The sequence below is a fragment of the Benincasa hispida genome, chromosome 8 (genome assembly GCF_027475165.1).
Source record: "Benincasa hispida cultivar pf3 chromosome 8, pf3_genome.v1.1, whole genome shotgun sequence".
NCBI lineage: Eukaryota > Viridiplantae > Streptophyta > Magnoliopsida > Cucurbitales > Cucurbitaceae > Benincasa > Benincasa hispida.
Genome location: NC_143485.1, coordinates 28,779,732 through 28,804,343, shown reverse-complemented (window position 1 = coordinate 28,804,343; position 24,612 = coordinate 28,779,732). Strand labels below are relative to the sequence as shown.

General features: G+C 32.0%; 2 protein-coding genes across 3 annotated transcripts; both read left to right on the top strand.

The window, feature by feature from the left end:
- Positions 1-2,524: 2,524 nt before the first annotated feature.
- LOC120083660 (Tetratricopeptide repeat (TPR)-like superfamily protein) lies at positions 2,525-13,056 on the top strand. Of its 2 annotated transcripts, none has more exons than XM_039039493.2 (8): positions 2,525-2,700; positions 7,104-7,288; positions 7,369-7,601; positions 8,391-8,640; positions 9,567-9,712; positions 10,999-11,204; positions 11,612-11,736; positions 12,306-13,056. In XM_039039493.2, coding segments are annotated over exons 1-8 (1,731 nt in total). In that variant the 5' UTR covers positions 2,525-2,698; the 3' UTR covers positions 12,890-13,056. The 2 variants fall into 2 exon arrangements, with proteins under 2 accessions (XP_038895421.1, XP_038895422.1); XM_039039494.2 differs by lacking the exon at positions 2,525-2,700 and adding an exon at positions 6,293-6,589.
- A 7,350-nt stretch (positions 13,057-20,406) lies between these two features.
- Positions 20,407-23,864, top strand: LOC120082657 (Single hybrid motif superfamily protein). The gene is made up of 3 exons (XM_039037917.2): positions 20,407-20,912; positions 22,122-22,381; positions 23,460-23,864. The coding sequence occupies exons 1-3, from the start codon at positions 20,834-20,836 to the stop codon at positions 23,586-23,588; spliced, it is 468 nt and encodes a 155-aa protein (XP_038893845.1). The 5' UTR covers positions 20,407-20,833; the 3' UTR covers positions 23,589-23,864.
- The last annotated feature ends 748 nt before the right edge of the window (positions 23,865-24,612 follow it).

Genomic DNA, 24,612 nt, shown 5'->3' with positions numbered 1-24,612 from the left:
AACGTTTCACAATATGGGAGAATCTGGTGGAGGAGAATGAGGATGGAGTAAGATTTATATACGGCCTTAATTCGAGACCTTTAAATTCACCATTGCAAACGAAAATATGCTAGATTTGAGACACCACAACAGAATAAATTTCCACCTAATTTTTTTTAAATATATATATATATATAGTAAAAACGTTCACCAAATTTAATACTTGTCACCTCGTTCGAAATGTTCTAAGTCAACACACCATGTCACTTTTTCGTTAGTCAACTAACGGTCAAATTAACTTAAAAACCATTTAGAATCATTTTTCAAACTTCAGGAACTAAAATGTTCATTTTGAAATTTTAGGGACCAAATAGACACCAATCTCAAATCTTAGAGACCAAAAGTGCATTTTATCCTATAATTAACTTCAAATTTTTATTAAATTTACAATAAAAAATCTAAAATATTTCTTAGTTACTAATTTAATAAATAAAACAATAATAGTACTATTTTGTTACCTAAATTATTTATGTTTTCAATATAAATATCAAATTTTAATTGATTTTAAATAAAATGAAAATATAAATGGAAAAATTTTCTCTGTAGAACCCGATCAACGAATGGAGATTCTCGACTCCAACACTCCAAAATGGAGAATGGGATGGGGACGGAAATGAGGAATCCCTCGCTCCGCTCCGCTCCGACCTCGTTGTCAATCCTGAATATAGTTACTTGTACGTAATTATAAGTATAACTATGGTATGATCCGTAATATGTATTCCCCTTTGTTCGGGTCATGGAAATACATGAGATGTTATCAACATTTTAGTCAATGATTTTAGGTGTTATAATGTTTGATTGTGTTTTAACACTGATTTGAATTAATGTTAAATATTACCGTTTAATTTTGTTTGTTATTTTTGTTGTCAAGAGACTTCATATCTTTGCTCTTTAACACTCCGTTTTCTTTTAGACTACTTTAGGGTTGAGTTAAAAGGGAAAATTATTTTAGGGGTATTTTTGTCTATGCACACTTTGAATATTTTATTAAAATTACGGTTTAGTCATTTTTTAAAACTCTAATTCGTTTGGCCACTTTTTAAATTTGATTATTTAAAATTAGTCATTTCATAATTTAACTACGAATTTCATATTTTATAATTACTTGGTCGTTACATATTTAGACTCTGTTTGGTACAATTTCTTTTTTAGTTTTTTTATTTTTTAAAATTAAACTTATTTACTCTCAAATTTTGATAATATTTTATTTATTTCTTAAGTAAAAGAGTTGAATTAATCTTAGCTAAATTCAAATAATAATAAGAAAGAAAGAAAGAAAGAAAAAACAAGTTTTTTAAATACTATTTTTTATTTAGTTTTCAAAATTTGACTTGTTTGAAACATTACCTTCATTTATTAGTTATTTTATATGTTAGTTTACTTTTAGAATTGTTTAAAACTAAGTTTTGAAAATTAAAAAATATATATATAGAATTTAAAATTTTGTTAAGAAGGTAGAAATCATAATTAAGAACCAATAAGAAAACATAAATAATTTTTAAAATTTGATGGGTTACCAAACATAGTCTTGGTTTTTTCACTTCTAGTTGTTGAAAATTTAGCTTTTCTTTGTTTTGTTATATTTTTTCCTGTAGTGTTTTCAAAATTCTAACCTAAACAAACCAATTCTTAAAAACTTGTTTTTGTTTTGTAATTTTTTTTTAATATTACATTTAACAATTTTTTATTATAGTTATTTTATAAAAAAAATAATATAAATTAATTTATGATGTGTTTGAAATATCTTTTTAAGTGTTTAATTTAAAAAAAAAAATATTTCAGAAAAATTTTAGTGTTTGACAACCACTCAAAATAAATTTCGAAAAAAAATGAGCTTACAAAATAAATTGATTTAGGAGAAACACTTGAAATCAACTTTTAGAAAAATAACTTTTAAGTGTTTAATGTTTCATCTCTCCCTAATTTGTATAATTCTTAAAATTGATAAAATGCTGCAAAAGTCATCTACCTCACTTTTATTATGTTGTCGTGGCTACTATCGTCCTCTGTCGTTAACTCTAGTCATGGTCAACTCTCATGATTATTATTTTTTTAGTACAAATTGGGGTAAGGAATTTAAATCCTAAACCTCTTAGTCCTTCTTACATACAGATTCCAACTAAGCTAAGCTCTTTTTATGATTATTATTTTAAATTATTTTATAGCCATCTTTGATAGTAATTTGATATTAATAAAATCAGTTTTATTACCTAACAAACTAAAAAAAACTTATATATAAAAACATTTTTGAATAATAAAGTTGTCAGACATTTTTATTTTAAACCGTTTTTATAAGTGTTTAAATCAAAATGTTTTAAATAATATATAATTTTTAAGTTAAGTTTGCCCAAAATAATATAAAAAATGACAAGAGACCCACAAAATTTATTATTATTATTTTAAAATGAAATCGTTATTCGTAAACCTTACATTTTTTTAAAACAAAATGTTAGATCAAATTTAAAAGTCTACAAATTACAATATCAAAATTAGATATTTTTCATCTCTATATCTCTTCCAAACAGAGCTCCACTCCACATTGCCTTCATATAGATAACCTCACATCAATGCATATCCATAATGGACGTTCCCATAACTTTTCTTCTTCAAATTTCCTCAATCTTTCATCTAACTGCTATAATCTCTGCTCGGCGCGTTCATGTAAGTTCGACCGCTTCTACATTTCCTATTCTCCAATGCATCTTCACATGACTTGTTTTGTTGGTTAAGCTTAGGACTTTAGTTAGCCCATATCAATTTCACTTGCAAACACTCCGACTGTGGGCTGCAACTTTGTAATTCGTTACGGTGTGCGTGTAAAATTTGGAATGTAAATTGGAGAATATCAGATTGGTTTTCCGAAAATTTCATGTTACTGATGAACGAATCTGCTCGCTGTTGTGTTTGAATGAGTTATGATAACTTCGTCAGGTGCCTTTTCGTTTGAAGCAGTTTTTTTCATGTCAAAAGTATTTGTCCTCGTCGTTCACTTCCAGAGATTTTTCTATTTGTTTGTGCAGTTTGTTTCTTAAGAAGGATTTGTGTTTCACACACATTCATGTTTAATGCATAACTTGCAATTTGACATATTAATACCTATTAGATAGCACGGGGTTTTATCTCAAAACCAATTAGTAATGAGAAGCGTACCATGTATCTTATAAAGATTGCGAAGTGTTTCACTTTGTCAATTTCGGATCTTCAATGTGCCCCTTCAAGTTGGTGTCCTCTTTCAATTCACCATTCTTGCATCGACTAAAAGTCTGTGATGTAGACTAATTCTTGGAGAAATCTTGAAAGTAGAAGTATTATTCAATTGTTATCCATACATGACGGGAAAGGCTCCTATTTATAGAGTTTGAATACAAGTGGGGAATAAAAAGGGAATTGACCTGTACTTTTATCCAATTACTCAGTTTAAACCCCTTTCTATTTATATCATTCTACCCCTCCAAAAAGAAAACTTGTCCTCGAGTTTTAAAAAGAAGAAAAAAAATGAAATAATTAAGAAATAAAATAAACTTATATAGTGGAGTATGGCCAAACCAACCTCTTACATCTTGAACAAAAATATTATGAAAAGAGGTCCAAAACATAAATTTTTCATCAAGTTCATCAAGACTCCAAGCGTTGTAGGTGTTCAAATACCCGTTGACCAAGCCAATATCTTTAAGTAAAGAAAAAAACTCCTTCCTTAGTGAATCAATAGCCTTCACTAATTGTACAGAAAGAAAGTTCTTCCAACATAAGTCATATCCACCAAAGTTCTTCTCAGCTTCTTTCCATTCCCCTTAGGCTCAGATTACATCATGATCACTATGATTTGGTGAAAATTGGGATTGTTTAACATCCTTCTGAAGTAGACCCAAATCTTGGAGCAATCTTGAAGTAGGAGTATTGTTATTGATGATTGAAAATGAATATATACCCAAAGGGAAAGGGTTATTACACACCTAATTAACTAATTCTAAATCTAGGCCCCTTTAAATAGACCCAAAGGAGAAGGGCTTTGTCACACCTAAACTAAAATAAAAATTAAACAATAGAACAATTATAAAGGATGACATAGTTTGACTAAGATACCCCTACATCACCTTCTTCTCAAATGGCGTTAGAAAAGGGTCTCTTGTATTGAGGCGGGCAACAACGGTTAAAATTGGTTCTATTGGGAGCATAGTCAAATAACGATGTAAAAATTAAGATTTTTACTCCCATCTTGATGTTCTTGCAGTATAGCCTCTCGATTTTGGACTCCATGTGGGTTGCCTTGATGTTCTTGAAGGATAGTAGCGTGTTCTCGAACATTTGGTTGATTGCCCACTTGATCTTGAAGTGATTCTTGAACCCATTCTTCATTTTTTTAATCGGTGTTGTTGCTCATGATTTTCATATGAAAATCAAGAAAAAACTTGCCAGCCAACTTCTTCTTCCTTTGATGTTTCAAAATCAAATCCAACCACATTTTGAAGAAAAGGTCTATGAGGAGGATGGTCTTGTTCAAAAGCTGGATTATAATTGTTCATACCCGGTTGATTTCTTTGGATGAAGGGTCCTGGTGGATTTCTTGCTCTTTCTTGAAAATGTCGACCACAATTCCCCTCTTGATAGAAAACAAGGGCATTATGACCATAATTTCTGTGTTCTTGGTATGGTTCTTGGTCTTGAAGATGGTTTTCTTGATACAAAGAATTAGGAGAGTACCTTGGAAAATAATTTTGGTGGAATTGTGGACAACCTTTATCACTTGAAGAGGCCGAATCATATCCCATCATATTGTGTGGAATCGATGTTTGTTGTTGAGGAAGAATACCTATCGGATGATTTTGATAATTGATTGTTGGTTGAAATTCTGAAATTTGTCTTCTAGGTGGATTTCTTGCAGCTTCTTGCATTCTTGGATTTTCTTGGTTATGAATTTCTAGTCTTCTTGGAGGTTGAATTGGTTGTCTATAATTTTCTTGGCCATTTTGTTGATCATGCCCGTGAAAATCTTGATGAAAATTCCCACATTCTTTGTAACAACCCGACTCTCTAGGACTTAAACTAGGTCGTTACTATAGACATGCATGCATACATTTCAAATCAACACTTTTCCATGATTTGGTATAACCAAATAAATACTATAAAATTAATATTTTATTAAAAGTAAATAGATGAAATTCATTTAACAGGGTACCCTTAAAACCATAAAACAAAACTAGAAAATTCTCTTAAAAAGTTTAAAAGCACAAATACCAAAACTTCAAGTTCAAACATCAAGACTAGAAATTTTAAAACATAAAATCCTGAAAACATGAGCGGAAACATGTGACTGGTCCCAGTAGCTCGGTCACGGATTCCACTTGTCATTCGCCCGCGTGTTCTTACCTTTACCTGAAAAAGAAACATGAGAAAGAATGAGTCTAAAATACTCAATAAGTAACCCCACTACTGGGTCAGACTAAGCATCTATGTCCTCTAAATGCCACTTTCTAGTGGGACATTCATAAGCCTCTACTTTCCATGGGATGGCCAACTGGTGGATAATTGAACCCGCCCTACTATAGGTTAGATATACCCACAAACCTCTAGTGAAATCTCGAAGGATATCACAACCTTTGGTGAAGCATCTATGTCCTCTAGATGCCACTCTCTAGTGGGACATTCATAAGCCTCTACTTTCCATGGGATGGCCAACTGGTGGATAATTGAACCCGCCCTACCATAGATCAGATATACCCATAAACCTCTGATGAAATCTCGGGATTTCACTAACCTCTGGTGAATCGCGGAGGAGACACAAACCTCTGGTGAAATCCCGAAGGAGATAACCACCTCTGGTGAATTCCGAAGGAAAGACAAACCTCTGGTGAATCCCGAAAGAGATTACCACCTCTAGTGAAATCCCGAAGAAGATCACCACCTTTGGTGAATCTCGAAGAAAACACAAACTTATGGTGAAATCCCGAAGGAGATCACAATCTCTGGTGAATCCCGAAGGAAACACGAACCTCTAGTGAATCCCGAAAGAATCACAAACCTTTGATGAAATCCCGAAAGAGATTATCACCTCTGATAGGTACATAACTATGGGTAGGGGGTAATTATCACTATCAAAACATAACATGCATCATAAAACATAGTCCCACAAATATGCAATTAAATCATACACATACATCCTCTTAGCAAAACATATAAGAATTTAATTTTCTACATAACTATGGAGCTGCAACATTTGGATTCTTTCTCACTTTTCGAGTAAAATTTTCTACAGCTTGCTGGATGTGCAAATTTGTGGTCATAATTCTAGCCATATTGGTTTGAACTTAAAGCAATTTTGCGTTTAATTTTCCTTGAGAAGTCTCTACAAGAGTTAATCACCGGTTGACGGATTGAGAGGTGAAAGAAGAAGCTTTCACATCTAAGGTAGGAGGATCAGGATTCTTGTTGGTGTTCTTGATCACCATCAAGCCCTTTCGTGAAGGTGCTCTGATACCAATTTGATGTAGACTAATTCTTGGAGAAATCTTGAAAGTAGAAGTATTATTCAATCGTTATCCATACATGAGGGGTAAGACTCCTATTTATAGAGTTTGAATACAAGTGGGGGGGATAAAAAGGGAAGTAACCTATACTTTTATCCAATTACCCAATTTAATCCGTTTCGACTTACATCAGTTTGTTTGGGTTTTATGGGCTCTGATACATATTAGATAACAAGGGTTCCATTTAAAAACTAATTGGCAATGAGAGGAGTAGCCCATGTATATCATAAAGATTATGAGGTCTCTCTACTTTCTCGATGTGGAATTCTCAACAATACCACCAATCTAATCTAATGTATTCTCTCCTTATCTTTATAAGTCATGGCAACATGTCTATCCTTGATTGCGATGAAACCAGATAGAAGCCTGTACATTTATTTGTATACTTATAATGTATGCTTTTTTTTATTGTTATGCCAACGTGTGCACAGTTGCAACAAAAAACAGATGGAAGCCTGAACATTTGTTTGTGATTTCTGTCCCTTTTTTTTTCTTGGGAGGCAATCATTTAAGTGTATACTTGTATGGAAAACTCTGCAGGTTGAGTTTCGGAAGCGTAGTTAACAACATATACTTACAACCGAGATGCTGTGGAAGTAATTTCAGATGGACAGTGAAATGCGCAGACAATGAAGTTGTTGAGAAATCCAGACATGATGGCCTTTATGTTGATAAACGTGGAAAATTGAGAACCTTCAATCGCAAAAGATTGTCAAGAAAACGATGTAAGTTATGCTACAAACTTGAAACTGTGTTTTGTACTGTAGTTTTGGCGTATATTATCTTAAATTTTCACTTTGTCCAGGTGGTTCCTTGAGGGGACGAGGATGGAAGTATGGATCTGGTTTTGTTGATGGAATCTTCCCTGTTTTGGGCCCTCTTGCTCAACAGATTATGGACTTTGTAAGGGAAGAAGTAGATTATATGGGACTCTGGGATTCTCTTGACAGGCTACCTGCCACTAATTCAACTTGGGATGATATCATCAGTGTAGCTGTGCAACTTCGTCTCAATAAGAAGTGGGCTCCAATCATATTGGTAACAATTTGATCTGATAGTTTAGTCATACAACAAATCAAGTCCCAAGCTTCTTCAACTTCTTTGCTTTTTTCTTTCAATGATTTAGCTGATAGTTTAATTAGACGGTAAGACGCATTTCTATGCAAATTTTGTTAGGAACCAAGGTACTATGGGCTACCTTTGTCGTACATTGGTTAGAATAGGATGACCGATGTGGTATTTAAGTGGCTTGACTCTCCCACCTCAATAGCTGGCTTTTGGGATGTGGTTCTCCAAGATGCTTAAGTACCTAATAATGGTGTCAGAACCAGTTATTGACGTTTTGGAGAGGAGCATTGGCAGAGGGCTCTGACCAAGTGTTTCTGAGTGACGTACCGTCGGTCTAGCCGTCGGGATGTTGGCTTGGGATGGGGTACTGTTAGGAACCAAGGTAGTATGGGTTACCTTTGTCCCAAAAGCTAGCTATTGAGGTGGGAGAGCCAAGCCACTTAAATACCACATTGATCATCCCATTCTAACCGATATGGGGACAAAGATAGCCTATACTACCTTGGTTCCTAACAAATTCATGGATGAGCTTAGTTCATGCCTAGTTGGATGAATAATTTTAATGGATTAAACATAATCTCAAAGTCACAGTGTGCTTTCCTTTTGTGTATGTGAAGACAGAATTCATTCAAGCTGTATGAATAATTTGAATATTTTAAACAAATGTCAGGAGAGAGATAGAGCCTTATGTTCATCAAATTGGCTTTGTGCTATGTGCAACTTGTACTTATACTTGTCATTGCTGCTGAAATTCTATAGATATGTGAATGGATATTGAACAAGAGTTCCTTCCGACCAGATGTGATTGTGTACAATCTACTTATGGATGCTTATGGGCAGAGATCACTGTATAAGGATGTAGAATCTACGTACTTAGAACTTCTTGATTCTCATTGCATTCCAACAGAAGATACTTATGCTCTTCTTCTAAAGCCCTATTGCAAATCTGGGTTGCTAGAGAAGGCTGAAGCTGTCTTTGCTGAAATGCGAAAGTATGGCCTTTCACCAAGTATGTTTATTATTCATTAGTCATCTGCTACGGGAGCTAGTATTGTGATTATCAACTTTTAAGGGTTGGAAATTTAAGAAGTCAATTAATATTATAATGTGTGCTGTTTGCTGCATGTGCATCAGTATTGAATTTCTCTTCGAAGATAATTTTTAGTCATACAAAAATTTTCTACTGAAATCATTTCTCGACCATTAAATTCTTTGTGCTGCATCATATTCTTATGTCTTTTTGTAGTCACGAAGACTAATGATGAATATGAATAAACAAGGCATTTCTGCCATGTCATGTCAATTCCAGTGGCTAGTTTTTTTAGCTTTTAAGTAATTTAAAGTAGAGATTATTTGGTATTTCCCCAACACCAAAACTCCATTATCTCTAAAACCTAACAATCATTTCCATAAAAAAATTCAGCGGATAAATCATTGTGAAGATTTTGCAGAACTGCCTTATCATTCTTTTTGTAGAGTGGATGGCATGAACTGATCCCAATTTCAGCAATAAGCATTAACAGACATCCATGTTGGTTTTGTCTACTTCGGCTTGTTACTACCCTGCGAACATTTGTGCATACTGAGTTTGGGAAAACTTAAGTTAGCAAAGAATGAATTACTTTTTTTGTAGAAGAATTCTGAACATATTTTTCTGATTTCTCTAGTTCAGGATTCTCAAAAATATGCACAACAAAACTTTAGTTTTAGGGGATAAGCGCACTATTTCCATTTTGTGGCTAAACGGTAGGCATTACTTATATGATACCTTTTTTTTCAGCAATCATTATTTTTCTTGCCGTTTTAAATATTATCGATGATATTTAGAAAGTAATAGGACAATATTGCTACAAGTAGCATGAGAAATTGAATGTTTGCCTTGCAAGATAAGTTAACAGAAACAAAGAAAGTTATGAACTTTATGTCATTATACAGGTGCAATTGTGTACAATGCTTATATTGATGGATTGGTAAAGGGTGGAAACAATGTCAAAGCAGTAGAGATCTTTCACAGGATGAAGAGAGATGGCTGCCAACCCTCTACAGATACTTACACAATGTTAATAAACGTGTATGGAAAGGTGAGCCTAAACATGTTAAAGATAAGAACTCTTTTATCAACTTTTGAATTTCGTTGTCTTATTTGCTTTAGTACAGGTATGATAGATCAAATAATATCTTGATTACTGAAGTGTTTAAATTCTGTTTTTGGGTTGCAATGATTTCTTCACGACACTTTATTATTTTAGTGTTCTTCTTTTCAATATTTATTATTGTTTTTTCACAATACTTTATGCAAATACTTAGTAGTTCTTCTTTCCTTTTCTGAATCTGGATTTGTAATTTAGTTAATTTAGCAACAGAGACAACTGATCTTCTTGTTTCATTTTGAAATATTAATATTTTTTTTCACTTTTCATGAAAAGAGTTTATAATGAAAATGAATAAGAATAAGGGAAAGAAATTTTGAATTACTAACTACTTCTGGGAAGAACATCTGGTTTTTGGTCGGGACCAGGGTTTAATGAGGTGAATGAACCATACCATGGCATATGAAATTAATTCATCAGGCCATACTGTTGCAGATTCACCATGTCTGGTTTAGCCTAAGTACAATTCAGGTTTCTTGAATGCATGCGTAAACTGAGACAGATCAAATGGAAGAAGCAATCTTCTACATTTACACGTAAAAAAACTTTTGGTAGTAGAACAGATTAGTTTATCTGATAGAAATCCACTCTTCAATTTCTTCGTCCTTTAAGACTCCTCTCAACCTCAAGTCTCACGAACCATTATCAGAGGACCAATATTGAGGATGGCCATAATGCATTCTCTTCCAAAGGTCCCCAAATCCACCAAGACAAAGTGTCATATTTCTGTACATAAGGTGGTTGACAATCCCTGGGCCAGCCCTTTCAAATGGGAGAGACATTAGGTGTGACAAACCATCCAAATTTGGTCCTACATGTTTCTGTATGAAGTTTCTAATTTTCATCTCAATTTCAAAGATAATATTGTTGGGTGCTTTAGAATGAAAATAAGTAAATAAATAGGAAAAGTTCGAGAAAGCCAACTAGTTAAAGTAATCTGCGCTCTATAGAAATCCTTTCCAACAAGAATCCTACAAGAAATCCTTTAGAGTACCTAGCAACGAAAGCCCTCAATTACTTACCCGACCTATTCAATGGAGCGATTAATACCATACCAGCCACAATATGTTTAGCTATCTTAAGGCCTGAAGCTTCTGTAAAGATATTGACAATCCTGAATAAAACACTGGAATCTACTGTAGTATTTATGTGGATTTCAAATTAGTTTTGATTTTTAATATTTCCCCTTATAGCCTAATAATCATAGGTTTATGCAGGAAAGTAAGTCTCATATGGCACTAAAGATATTTGACGAAATGAGAAGTCAAAGGTGCAAACCTAATATCTGCACCTTTACAGCTTTAGTAAACGCACTTGCTAGAGAGGGACTTTGTGAGAAAGCAGAAGAAATATTTGAGCAAATGCAAGAAGCTGGTTATGAACCCGATGTCTATGCTTATAATGCCCTCATGGAGTCATATAGGTAAAACTAATCTGGTATGATCTTGTAGATATAGTCCTTCATTCCTGAAAGCGAAGTGCGTATTCACTTTTCACTTCAAAATGGTCGACAGTACTTTGAAGGTCTGGCTGGCATAAGGATATTGATGACTAGTGAGCTTCAGTAGGCAATTGAAATTCAATATTCCTTTTTCTAATAGTAGTAATATTTCTGACAATCCTTGTACTTCTTTTTTCTAGAACCAATTGCCTCTACTTTTTTAATGCATCATGCTGCGGCTAAGAACAATGTAGAAGAATTTCTTATAAATTTGATGTTTTGTGCTTAAGCTTTATGTTTTCATGCATTAGAAAATTTTAGGTTTCCGTAATAGCCCTTGGATGTAACCTTTTCTTTACTATAAAGTGTACCTTTTTGGTCATTTGCAGTCGTGCTGGTTTTCCATATGGAGCTGCAGAAATTTTTTCACTCATGCAACACATGGGATGTGAACCAGATAGAGCATCATACAACATCGTGGTGGATGCATATGGAAGAGCTGGTCTCCATGAAGGTATTTAAACTCAAGTTAGATTTGTAGTTCTTCCATTGATAATTCATTATGACATCAAGGTTTGCACTCATTGCAAAATCCATATTATCTGTTATAAAAATTCATGTACTAGAAACAAAGAGAACCAACTCCAATTATGTATGTTGCAATTGCATTCACTGACAAGGGAATGATCTAAACGTAAAAACAGGTTTAAATTGAACTATCTTGCCAACCATCATGGGTCGGCCTAATGGTAAATAGGAAGCATGACTCTGATAAAAGATTAAGAAGTTATGGGTTCAATTTATGACGGCCAACTATTTAGGGTTTATTATCTTACGAGTTTTGTTGACACCTAGATGTTGTAGGGTCAGGCGGGTTGTCCAATGAGATTGGTCGAGATATACATGAGCTGGCTGGGCACTCACTGATATCAAAAAAAAAAAAAAAAGGAAAGAAAAAGAAAACCGAACTATCCTGCCATTGTTGTCCACCATTTACTTCCAGCTCCTAATAAACTCCTACCTATAATTTTCTTCCTCCTCTTGTTATAATGCTTTTCTAACTCTCATCATTATGCAATTTAGATGCGCAAGCCGTTTTCGAAGAAATGAAACGAATTGGGATAACTCCAACAATGAAATCCCACATGCTTCTTTTATCTGCCTATTCAAACGCTGGCAATGTAGCTAAATGTGAAGATATCATTGGTCAGATGCATAAATCAGGTCTGAAACCTGACACATTTGTGATGAACAGCATGCTTAATCTTTATGGCCGTTTAGGTCAATTTGGAAAAATGGAAGATCTTCTTTCTACCATGGAAAAAGGACCATATAGAGCAGATATCAGCACGTACAACATCTTGATCAACGTATATGGACGAGCAGGCTTTGTGGAGAGAATGGAGGAGCTGTTTCAATTACTTCCAGCTAAAAATCTAGAACCCGACGTCGTGACGTGGACTTCACGGATTGGAGCTTACTCGAGAAAGAAGCTTTACAAAAGATGCCTAGAAATATTTGAAGAGATGATTGATGCTGGTTGTTATCCAGATGGAGGAACTGCCAAAGTACTTCTCTCAGCATGTTCAAGTGAAGAGCAGATTGAACAGGTTACTAATGTTGTTAGGACAATGCACAAAGATGTGAAAACTCTTTTGCCTGTCTGAATTTTTTATCCCTTTGCCTTATTTTGTACATTCCGATCTTTCCATAGAATTAAAATTCAACTAAAAATTACCTTTGATCTCCCTCACAGTTTAAAAAATTAGCTGAAATTTTTGTGACTGCAGGTTATCTGTTCTTTGTTTGATAATAAATAATTTGGATTTCCAAATCTTTGGATGATCTGAATGTCTAAACTATGTGAATTTGTTTAAAGTTCATTCAAGGTGTGTTTGAATGTTTAGATAAGTTTGTTTATTTAACTTATGTATTTATTTAACCTACATTAACAATATAAACATAGCTTTTATATATATATATATATATAAAAGGTATATCTTCGATCAAAATGTCAAAAGGATTGGCAGTCTAATTTGCATTATTTTCAACCATATTTAGGCTTAATTTTTTTTTCTGGTTATATCTCCCTTTTTTTTTTTTTTGGAAATATATGGCCCCGTTTAGTAACCATTTGGTTTTTAGTTTTTGTTTTTGAAAATTAAGCCTATTTCATCTACATTTCTTACCATGATTTTGTATCTTTCTTAAGTACAATGGTTGAATTCTTAGCCAAATTTCAAAATCAAAAACAATTTTTTGAAAGTTATTTTTTTTAGTCCTCAAAATTTGGTTTGGTTTTTTAAACCATTGGTGAAATGTAGATAACAAATGAAGAAATTTGGAGGTGAAAGTGGTGTCCATAGGCTTAATTTTCAAAAATAAAAACAAAAAACAAAATGGTTACCAAATGGAACCTATATTTTTTAATTTGCAATTGGTCATTTAAGCCTTGTTTGATAATCATTTGGGCCCTATTTTGGTAATAATTTGATTTTTTGTTTTAGTTTTTTAAAATTAAGTCCATAGACACTACTTCTACTTCTAAATTTTTTTATTTGTTATCTACTTTTTACCAATGGTTGAAAAAACCAAATCAAATTTTGAAAATTAAAAAAAATAACTTTTAATTTGATTTTTGTTTTTGAAATTTGGGTAAGAATTCAATCAATTGTACTTAAGAAAAATGCATATCATTGTAAGAAATGGAGAGAAAATAAACTTAATTACCAAAAACTAAAAAAGACATGGTTACCAAATGGGACACATTTTTTAGTTTTCAAAATTTGGCTTGTTTTTTAAAACATTGACAAATATATATATATATATTAGAAATTTGGAGGTGGGATGAGTGTTTATAGGGTTAATTTTCAAAAGTAAAAAATCAAATATTACCAATCGGTGTCTACTTAAGCCTATGAAACCACTCCTACAATGATGTGCATTTATTGGTTTATATTATTTGTTTTTGGGTTTTAGAAATTCAAAATCAAATGCAAATTTTGAAAACTTAAATTTTTAAATTTAAAAAAAAAAATTCAAAAAGTATCTTTTGCTCTAGGAAGTGGGAAAATTAAAAGGATATTGTCTTTTTAGAAACTATTTAAGAAAATATTGTTGTTTTCAAACTATTTGTAAAAATATTGTTTTTTTTTTTAATAACTCGAGGGTTTAAAATTCGACCAAGGTAGGTCAAATTTTGAACCTTCGACCTTGCCTGAGTAAGAAAGATGAAGAGTAAGAGAGAGAGCGAGAGCGAGAGCGAGATAGCGAGATTTTGATAGAGAGCGAGAGTACACTTCAATTTCGGGTCATCCGTACAAATTTCTCTTTTTTTTTCTTTTTTAATTATTACACATTCCACCTTCTTCTTTCTTTCTTCCTTTTTTTTTTAATTTTCCATTTTATAAAAACAATTTCTAAAAATATTTCACTATTTTATTTAAATTTTAAAAAGAATGAGATTTTGAGCGAGAACGAGAGCGAGAGCGAGAGCGAGATAGCGAGATTTTGATAGAGAACGAGAGTACACTTCAATTTTTGGGTCATCCGTACAAATTTTCCTTTTTTTTCTTTTTTAATTATTACACATTCCACCTTCTTCTTTCTTTCTTTCTTCCTTTTTTTTTAATTTTTCATTTTATAAAAATAATTTCTAAAAATATTTTATTATTTTATTTAAACTCTAAAAAGAATAAATTAAAAAATAATATCTCATAAAAATTAAAAAAAATGTAAATTAAATATCTCATTTATATAAAAATAATTATAAAAATCAATGTGCCCCACAAGGCGGACGTCGTCAATTTCGAGCTAGTTGTCGTCGTCGACTTCGAACTTGATATTGCTCGGGTTTTCCTTGATGTTGCTCTAGTACCTCTGCAGGCGCTTTATAATATAAATATTCATTATGCTCTCCACGACCCCGACCATGTCCACACACGTATAAAGACGAAGGACCAGCCTCTAAGTCATAATGTCCTGAACCAAATGCTGGCATCATCATCATCGGACTAACATAATCAGTTTGACTCTGCGTCTGCATCATAGGGGGCAACTCTTCCACATTATGTTCAATCTCATCAAACTCATCCTCTTCCCGAATAGGTTCTCTACATCTAGGAGCTGGTGGAGAAACAATAGGTATATTGTACATATAATGAATTTCCTCCATATAGCTTTGGTTGTCACTACATATAGCAAGAACCTGGTTCGGATCATTCGCAACTTCACAGGGTCTACTGTTGTTCGATCTCTGTGAATTATAAAACAATTAGACAATATTTAAAATAAATTTAAATAAAAATAATTAGATAATATTCATTCATTTACCAGATGACCCACAGCTGCTCCCGGACAAGTAACGTAGGTCTTGTGATATTATTATACCAATGAATATATTCTGGAGTGACATCTGTGTCAAACTGTTCAAGAGAAACCCCTATTGCAATAAACCTTGCACGATAGTGCCATCGCACTATCAAATGTGCAACTTTTTTGGATCAATCTCCAGTCCTTAAGTCAATATCATGTAGTACGGGTTCAGTATTACAAGGCGATGGGACATCCTGCTGAAAACTGAATTGTCTCATCACCCTGTCAGAAAGATGCCACTCACCAATGTGAAAACATATGAGAGGACTCATCGTCCGCCATATATTTTGACCATTCGTACAAAAATTAGGCAAAGTATGCATAATAATTTTGTACGGCTCCCAAATAACCTGAAACACAAAATATTATATTAGAGAATATTGGCTGACTACATGTGTGGCTATCCCAGTCACACAAAATTTGTCTCTCCACCTAAATTTTTAAATTGATAATTTAGAATTTAAATTAACTAGATCGGTGATATAAAAATTAAATTGAATTAAAACAACATACCGATAACCAAAGGCTCGTCCAGCTAACTGAGCGTCATTAACATGTTGTAGCTGTGGAGTCATTGTTGGAAATCGCTCCCAAGCCTATAGTTGCAAAAGTACGAGAGGCCCAACTATCTCTCGAACCTCAGGTCTTGTTGCTTTGCATAGTTATCTATACAACCATGCTAAACATGCTCCACCCCACGAATACCACCCCCCATCATGAAGGGTAGCTAACAGTGGTAGGAACATCAAGTGAACAAAATGACTTGATTTATCTGAAAATAGACTTCCACCCATCATTTGTAGTATATATGCTCGCGCATATCTTATGACAGTTTCCTCGTCTGCATCATCTGTGAGCTCACGAAATTGTGTTCCTAACCATATTAAACTTAACCTCAATCCTTTAATCTTTTCGGTAGGTGGGGTCATACCGAGGTACAGTTGACAAACTTCTGACCAGTCATCGTACATCATTCCGGTGACTGGCTCACCGTCAACAGGTAACCCCAACAACACTTCTAGTAGAGTGATAGTGCACTCTCCAACAAACATATGAAATGTATGCGTCTCGGGCCTCCATCTCTCGACCAAGGCTGTGATCAGATGCCAGTCCAACTGAATAAATCTTAATCTGGCAATCCCATAGAATCCAGATGTGCGCAGTAGCGGTAGTATTCGAGGGTGGAGCAGGATAGTGCGTTGGAGAACTCCTCTCGACGCCTACAAGATATTTCTCCAGTAGTACGATCTCGCCATACAACAGATGATCAATGAATGGACTGGTTGTACAAGATCAACAGGTCCTGGGTTTAAAACCATGATCTGAAAAAATATATATATATAATTTATTTATCAATTAAAAAAATATTTGTTTTTCAATTAAAAGAATAATGTACAATTTAATTAAAAGAATAATGTACAACTTAATTAGAAGAATAATGTACAACTTAATTAAAAAAACAATGTACAACTTAATTAAAAGAATATTTTAATAATGTTCTTTTGAGGCTAGTAAATTCCACAACTAAATTAAAAGAATATTTTAATAAAGGAAATTGAATATACAATAAAAAAAATGAGGATCTCGCTCATAATTGTCTTCACTTTATTTACTTTCCATAGAAATATATATATATATATATATGACCAATGAGAAAAAAAAAACTATTTTTTTTTTTTTATAAATTTTCTTTTAATTATCTTGAGTTATTTGGGGTTATGATTTGAATATTAAGGAATAAATTGATTTATTTTAAAAAGATATTTCAATTTTAAATGCCAAGTGAGATTTAAAAATTTGATATATTTCAATTATAATCAATTTTAATATATGTACTTTCATTAAACTTACTCAATTATAGTTATTAGTTGTAACAAAATTCTGTTATTTTTGTTAATTTTTTATTAATGATTATTAACTTTTTTTTTTCTCATTGGTATATATATATATATATATATATATATATTTCTACGGAAAGTAAATAAAGTGAAGACAATTATGAGCGATATCCTCCTCATGAGCGAGATCCTCAAGCATTTCTTTAACAAACTGTCTTCCTAGCGATGCTCACGAGATTCAACCCACATTTCTAGCGAGATTCTCTACGAGATCCTCATCACAAAATTAGCGAGATTTTTCTTTTAGAGCGAGATTCTTATCACAAAATTAGCAATATTTCCTTCACCAACTTTTCTTCCTTGTCGAGGGTTGAAGTTTCGACTTATGTATGTTGAAACTTCAACCTTCGACAACCCTAATATACATATTGTTTCCAAGTTTTTCTTTATTCGTCGAGTTCTCAACGTTAGACCTCTACATTAATCGAATCCTCAACCCTCGACTTCTAGCCTCGAACTCCCAAAACAACAATATTTCTCTAATAAGTTTTAAAACAACAATATTACTCTAATAAGTTTTGAAAACAACAATATTGATGGAAGTTAGCTAAGAGTTCAAATATTTACATTGGAAATATGAAAACTATGAGTAAGAAAATGTGAGAAGCCAAATACAATTTCCAACAACTAAAAATAAAAAATCAAGCATTTTCAAATGAGACCTAAACTTTTAAAATTTATTTTTTGTTTTTTGTTTTTGTTTTTTAAGTCCTCAAATGAGGATAACAATGACCATCCAGATATCTCTATAATGGTCTCAAACTTTATTTTTTTATTCACCCAAAAGACTCCATATCATTGGATACAGTTTTTCTCACTTATATTCTATAGATCTTCTCTTTATCTAGCCAATATGAAACTTTGGTAGCCACTTCAGCCAGACTTATGCATAAAAATTATTTGGTTTTACTATTAAATTTTTCTATTAGTCAATTAATAACACCCTCAATATATCTAACCCTTTTGTTTCTAAACATCTTTTGTTCAAATATCTATTAATCAGTAAAGCTTCTATTGAACAATCTATTAAATAGCAAAATGATAATATCTAAAATGGTTCTTCCTAATCAAAAGTTCAAAAACTGTATCACAATGTTTAAAAGTTCAATAACCTAAATAGAATAAATATGAAACTTCATCTTTCAAAGAATATAAAAAATAAATATGAAACTTCAGGATAAAAACATTTTAATTAATTTTTTGAATATATCATTACTATAGATATGAAACTAGTTCAAATGGTAAATTTCTTATAGGGATCACACTATTATCCATCTGAATAGTAAATTCCAAAAAGATATAAGTTGTTTCTTGTGAATAAAAGTATTGTTCCCACTTTTTTTTTTCTTGGAAAGTATTATTTCCATATTCATAGATAAAAATAAAATCAACGTAAGACCCATTAAAAAAATCAACCTCACCCGTTTTCAAATATATAAAATTGAACAAAAATATTTATAGATGATAGCAAAATATCAGTTTATTTATGATAGACCATGATAGATAGCAGATAGACTGTTATCTTGTGTAAATATTTTTAACAATTTTATCATTTTAAATAATTTTCCTAAAAAACAATTATTCAAACCACATTCTTAGTTTCTAACTTCAACATGACTATTTAAAAAAAAAAATCAAGTTATATTTGTCACTATGATGTTATATCAATTAAAACTCTAAATACATAAGTCTACCCAACTTCCTTTTAAAAAAAATCTGTCCAACTTAAAACGTGATGTGTCGATAATTGATCATGTGATATTTATCAAAATAAAATTTAATAAAAAGTGTAAATTGATGTACTTAGGATCCATTTGAATTCACTTAAGAAAAAAAATATTTTTTCAAAAAACTCATATTTATTTAAACACTTTTGATAAAAATTGATTAAAAAACACTTAAAAATCTATTTTAAGTGATCGTCAAACCTTTCAGTTTCTTCCGAAATGAGTTTGGGTTGACTTGAGAAACAAATATTTTTTTAAAAAAAAAATATTTTTATTCAAATACTTTTGAGAAAAATTATTGAAAATACACTTCAAAAGCTATTAGAGTGATTGTCAAATACTCCTTTTTTTTTTCTTTTCAAAATGACTCGTTTTTAAATTAAATACTTGAAAATGCATTCCAAACACACTCTTATATTTTAAATTAAACATTTAAAAATGTATTCTACACACATTCTTAGTAAACTTTATGATTTAAATTGATATGATTATTATTTTAAAATGGTAATGAATAAAGCATTAAAATAAATTTAGATATACATTTGACATTTTTCCTTTTTATTTTTATTCTACAACTTTTTTCTTGTTAAAATACGATTTTAATCCCTATATTTTGATATTTTGAAATTTGTTCAATTGTAGTTAATACATTTTCAATTGTCCAATTTTAATTTTTCGCACTTTCAATAATTTTTTAATTTAGTCCTCATTATTAGTATATTGTTCATTTTTAAAATTTTTTTTATTGTTTATTATCATTTTACTATAAAGTTTGAAAACATGTTCACATATTGTATTTGTTTGCATGAAAAATATTATATTCAATTTTGGTAAAAAAAAAATAAATTAAGATACTAAATTTAAGATTTATTGAAAGTGCGAAACTAAAATGGACAATCGTTAACATGACTATTTTCAAATAAATGAAAATGAATCAATTTATTTATAAATATAACAAAAATTTACTATTTATTATTAGTAATAGATCGCAATAGATATCTAACAATACTTATTGATACTGATATATATCTATCATAGTCTATTTAAAATTTGTATTAAGATTAGAATGGATCAAACTTCACGATTTAATATTGTATTTTAACCCAATTATTTAAAATATATTTTGAAAAAATCGAAAAGAAAGCCACAATTTTTATTATTTGCTACCAAACAAAGCCACCGATCACCAACAATCACTTTGTACGTGAAGTGGGTTTGTTGTTGTCACATTGACCCACCACCTTGCATCTTGCAGTCACAATCTTCGATGTGGGATTGCTTTTCCAACCTCTATTTTTCTTCATTTCTCTTCCTTGTTGGATTATTTTCAGATTAATGCTTATGATCCCATCCCACATCCAAAAAATGAAATGAAATTGGCCCAAAATACGTAAAATTCGAAGTATAAAACCCAAAAAATGAAATATAGATATATATACATTTTGTATACAAGCATCCCCACCAACCCTACTGCGCTGTGATCCCATATAGCTAATAAAAGCATTTCATGAAACTGTTCTCTTAGTTGCGACGGCAAGCCAAAAGCATTAGCGGCAAAATAAGCTTTTGTTCAGAAAAGGGTTTTTTTTACAGAGTGCTCTAAGTTTCATCAATGGCGTCCAGATTGGTTTGGGCTTCGAGAGCTGCTTCTTATCTCAGGATCTCTATTCCCTATAGAGGGTTTGCTTCTGGTGAGCCGAACCCACGTTTTTTTATGTATTGATTTTCCTCATTCTTTCTCGTTTTATATTAATTTGATGTTAGCGAAAACAAGTGAAACTGATCGATCTGCTTTTGACATTGAAAGATCTCAGTTTCTCATGATGGGTTTTGTTTATTTTTGCCGTTTGTTTGATCAATGGCAGACCCTTTTCAAGAATTGCAGGATTAGTATCGTTTTTTGTTTTTTGGTATGGCTGTCACGTCTCATTGTCTTGTGAATGATTGAGATGATTATATAATGAATATTTGTGGGTAGATCTTTGGCAGATGAATGGATGGTTTTTTAAAAAAAAAAAAAAAACAAGAAAAAAAAAAGTTTTCTTTTAGTATGTTTTCTGTCAGGTGTCTCCCCCATTGATTATCTAATGAATATTTGCCATTCTTCTTTATGATTTTTTGAAATTTGAGTCGGTTTTTTGGTTCACAGATGTCATCTATTCATGGGCATTTGTTGATTATGCATATCTTTTCACCTTCCATTTGAATTATGATGTGATGAATCTCAAATATTAGATATTATATTCTATTCTACTTGCCTTTTTTCTCTCCATTGTATTTCTTTATGTGTTCTTAATTCATTCTTGCCATTCGAACTAACATCTGTGCCTTAGTGAACTTTCTAGCTGCTTACTTCTTCCCTCCATGCACATACCACATTCCCAACAGTATTAATTTTCAATAACTTTCGGTTTGACTTCTATATCCAAAATGTAATAATAATTTTCATTTTCAGAAGTGTGCACTTCATATTCTTGATTTTTGCATCTACTAAACAATATAATCAAAGGGATGGGATGTAGAAGTATAAATCCATATGGGAAGCAAAAGAAGCACTTTTACATATGTACAAATACAAACTATATAGCATTGTCTTATGGAAAGGCAAGCATGTTTTTCTTTTGGACAACTTGTGGGGTGGGAAAATCGAACTAGAAGTCGGATAGTACAAATGAGCTATGCTTATTTTTGGCAGAAAGGCAAGCATGTTAACTCTTACAGACAAAGAAACTCGAGAATAAAATGTTTCATACAGTCACATGATTGCGAAAGGAAGTCCAATATTTCTATTCAAAATGCATTAATATTTATCAAAAAGAAACTATGGGATATCTAACCTTCAATTTTATGTTTAAAACTACATAAGTGTAGAGAAATAACTTGTACCTCCAATTGTGCAGTTGTGAAGGACTTGAAATATGCTACCTCTCATGAATGGGTGAAAGTAGAAGGGGACAAAGCAACTGTTGGCATAACTGATCATGCCCAAGATCATTTAGGTGATGTTGTCTATGTTGAATTACCAGAAGTTGGAACCTCTGTTAAACAGGATGGCAGCTTCGGTGCAGTAGAGAGCGTTAAAGCTACCAGTGATATTAACTCTCCTGTATCAGGGAAAATTATTGAGGTCAATGAAGAGCTCAGCAGTTCCCCTGGTCTGGTGGGTTCCTTGATCTAATATTCTTGCTCTTAATAATCACCTGATTATTGCTCTGGAAAGATTTAAGCTTATTTTCTTTCTTCTTTCCACTTCTAGATGCCTTAAGATGGATTCTATTTAACAATTGACTTGAGTCTTAGTTTTATTACCATTACCTGTCATGTCTTCTTAGAAGAATGGATATAAATACGAGACATGGACAGGACATGACACAGATATAGCAACACGTCATTTTTAAGAATCTAGGACATGGACACGACAATGACACATTTATTAAAAAAAATATATATATTTAAACATATATATCATTTTTATATCAGGAGAAAATCTAAAGTAAATGGATTGATGCATTTATATGTTTAAAAAAACAGTTCAATGTAATTCACACTCAAAATTTATTATTATTGTCAAATATGTGTCTTTTTAGTCTTCTTAACAAGTGCTCTATGCATGTCTAACACATTTGCTGCACTAACAAGTGTTTGATACATGTCCAACAAGCTTTGGAGTGTTTAAGTGTCCGACACGTGTTGGACACGGACACGCTAGCCAAACAAGTGTTTGTGCTTCATTAGCATGTCTGTGTTGGGTGATATAAAGAGATGCACTCGTTTCCTTTTCAGAAAAAGCTTAGAAAGATCTGGTTAATGTAAATGTGTAAGTGGATTATACAACCTTCTTTGACTATATTCCGGAGACAACCTGCCAATACCTTTGGATGTTTTCTTAACAATTACCGTTTCTTTTACTATCCTCCCCCTCTGAGACTATTGAAAACTTTTGAGTCATTTTGTAACTTGATGATTGTAAAATACATACTTACACAGCAATATTCTGGATCACTTCTGTAATTATCCTTTGTTCCTTGTTCTTTGTCCTTTCCTGCATCTTAATGAAACCTTAGAGAAGTTCATTTGTTTAAATCTAACTAAATAGCACTTTTTTTTAGTTTTCTTTGTTTTCTTTGTATATGAGTGATTTTTTTGTCATCAAATGAAAGCTAAAAAGAACCATCACTTAGTTTTCTTTCTGCCAAGCAGGGTTATGGTTGTTTTTGATCCATTTGTGTTAAATGTAGGTGAACTCAAGTCCATATGAAAATGGATGGATAATTAAGGTGGAGGTTAGTGACAGTGGTGAACTGAAAAACTTGATGGACTCTGAGCAGTACTCCAAGTTCTGTGAAGAAGAAGATTCAAAGCACTGAGAGTTCATAGAGATGTTTGATGAATTCAGCAGCTGGGAGAGAGAACTCTGCTTCAGATCAGTTTCTTTCTCTGGGTTGGCCAGAGAGTGCACATTTCTTCCTTTTCTTTTTCTTCTGTTTTCTGGATTTTCTTTCCTTTGTAAGACTCACGAAATTGGTGGAAATTTTCCCACCCAGATAAATAATTTAATCTCTTTGAGTCTGGCAATCTGCAACTAGTGGTGTAATAATGGAAAATTTTGAAAATTATAATGGTACAATTTTTTTTCATCTCCATTCAAATGTCCTAATATCACGGTTAGGTTGTTTAGGTTGTTTCAAATATAGTAAAATGAATTAATTTAATGGTGTCATTTAAAACAATTATCTGTATAAAATTTTATAATAAAATAACGTATTATTAGAACGAGTCAAGTCAAATACTCTAATTCTCTCTAATTTTGAGGGTCGTGTAATAGAAATATTTGCCTTAGTGTAATTTGTAATTATAAGAAAATTTTCAAAAATAGAAAAAAAAAATATATATATAAGGATTTTATCAATGATTCTTTTGTTATTTTGACTTTTTCTATCTTGAAAATTTTCTATATAATAATGTCCTAAAACTATAGTTTTTCTTTTTTCCAAAAAAATAATAAAAAAACCTTGATATTGTGGTGCAATGAATAAGAGATGTAATGGAAAATAAAAAAAATCTATAAAGCATTGAAATTTTAGAGCAAGAGGAAATATGAGGAAACAACCTAAATTTACAATTAAAATATATATATATATATATATATATATTTTCACGGATGACCCGTTTTTGGAGTGTTTATGTTTTCTAACTTGTCTCTTAGAAACTCATGTGTTTATGACCTTATGCTTACGTCATAGTATTATGGTAGGGATAATATGTCTAGTCTAGCGATAGGGATGACATGAAGTAGAGGTACATGTTTATTCTACTTCAGATGGGTTCATGAGTATATATTTATTCATACATTGCGATGAGTTTTTAAAAATCGGGTCAGAATCGAGCTGG

Coding starts and splice junctions, on each gene's coding strand:
- LOC120083660 (XM_039039493.2), top strand. Junction 9,713..10,998: donor TAATAAACGTGTATGGAAAG/GTGAGCCTAAAC, acceptor AGGTTTATGCAG/GAAAGTAAGTCTCATATGGC. Junction 11,737..12,305: donor AAGAGCTGGTCTCCATGAAG/GTATTTAAACTC, acceptor TATGCAATTTAG/ATGCGCAAGCCGTTTTCGAA.
- LOC120082657 (XM_039037917.2), top strand. CDS start 20,834: ATGGCGTCCAGATTGGTTTGGGCTTCGAGAGCTGCTTCTTATCTCAGG. Junction 20,913..22,121: donor CTATAGAGGGTTTGCTTCTG/GTGAGCCGAACC, acceptor CCAATTGTGCAG/TTGTGAAGGACTTGAAATAT. Junction 22,382..23,459: donor TCAGCAGTTCCCCTGGTCTG/GTGGGTTCCTTG, acceptor TGTTAAATGTAG/GTGAACTCAAGTCCATATGA.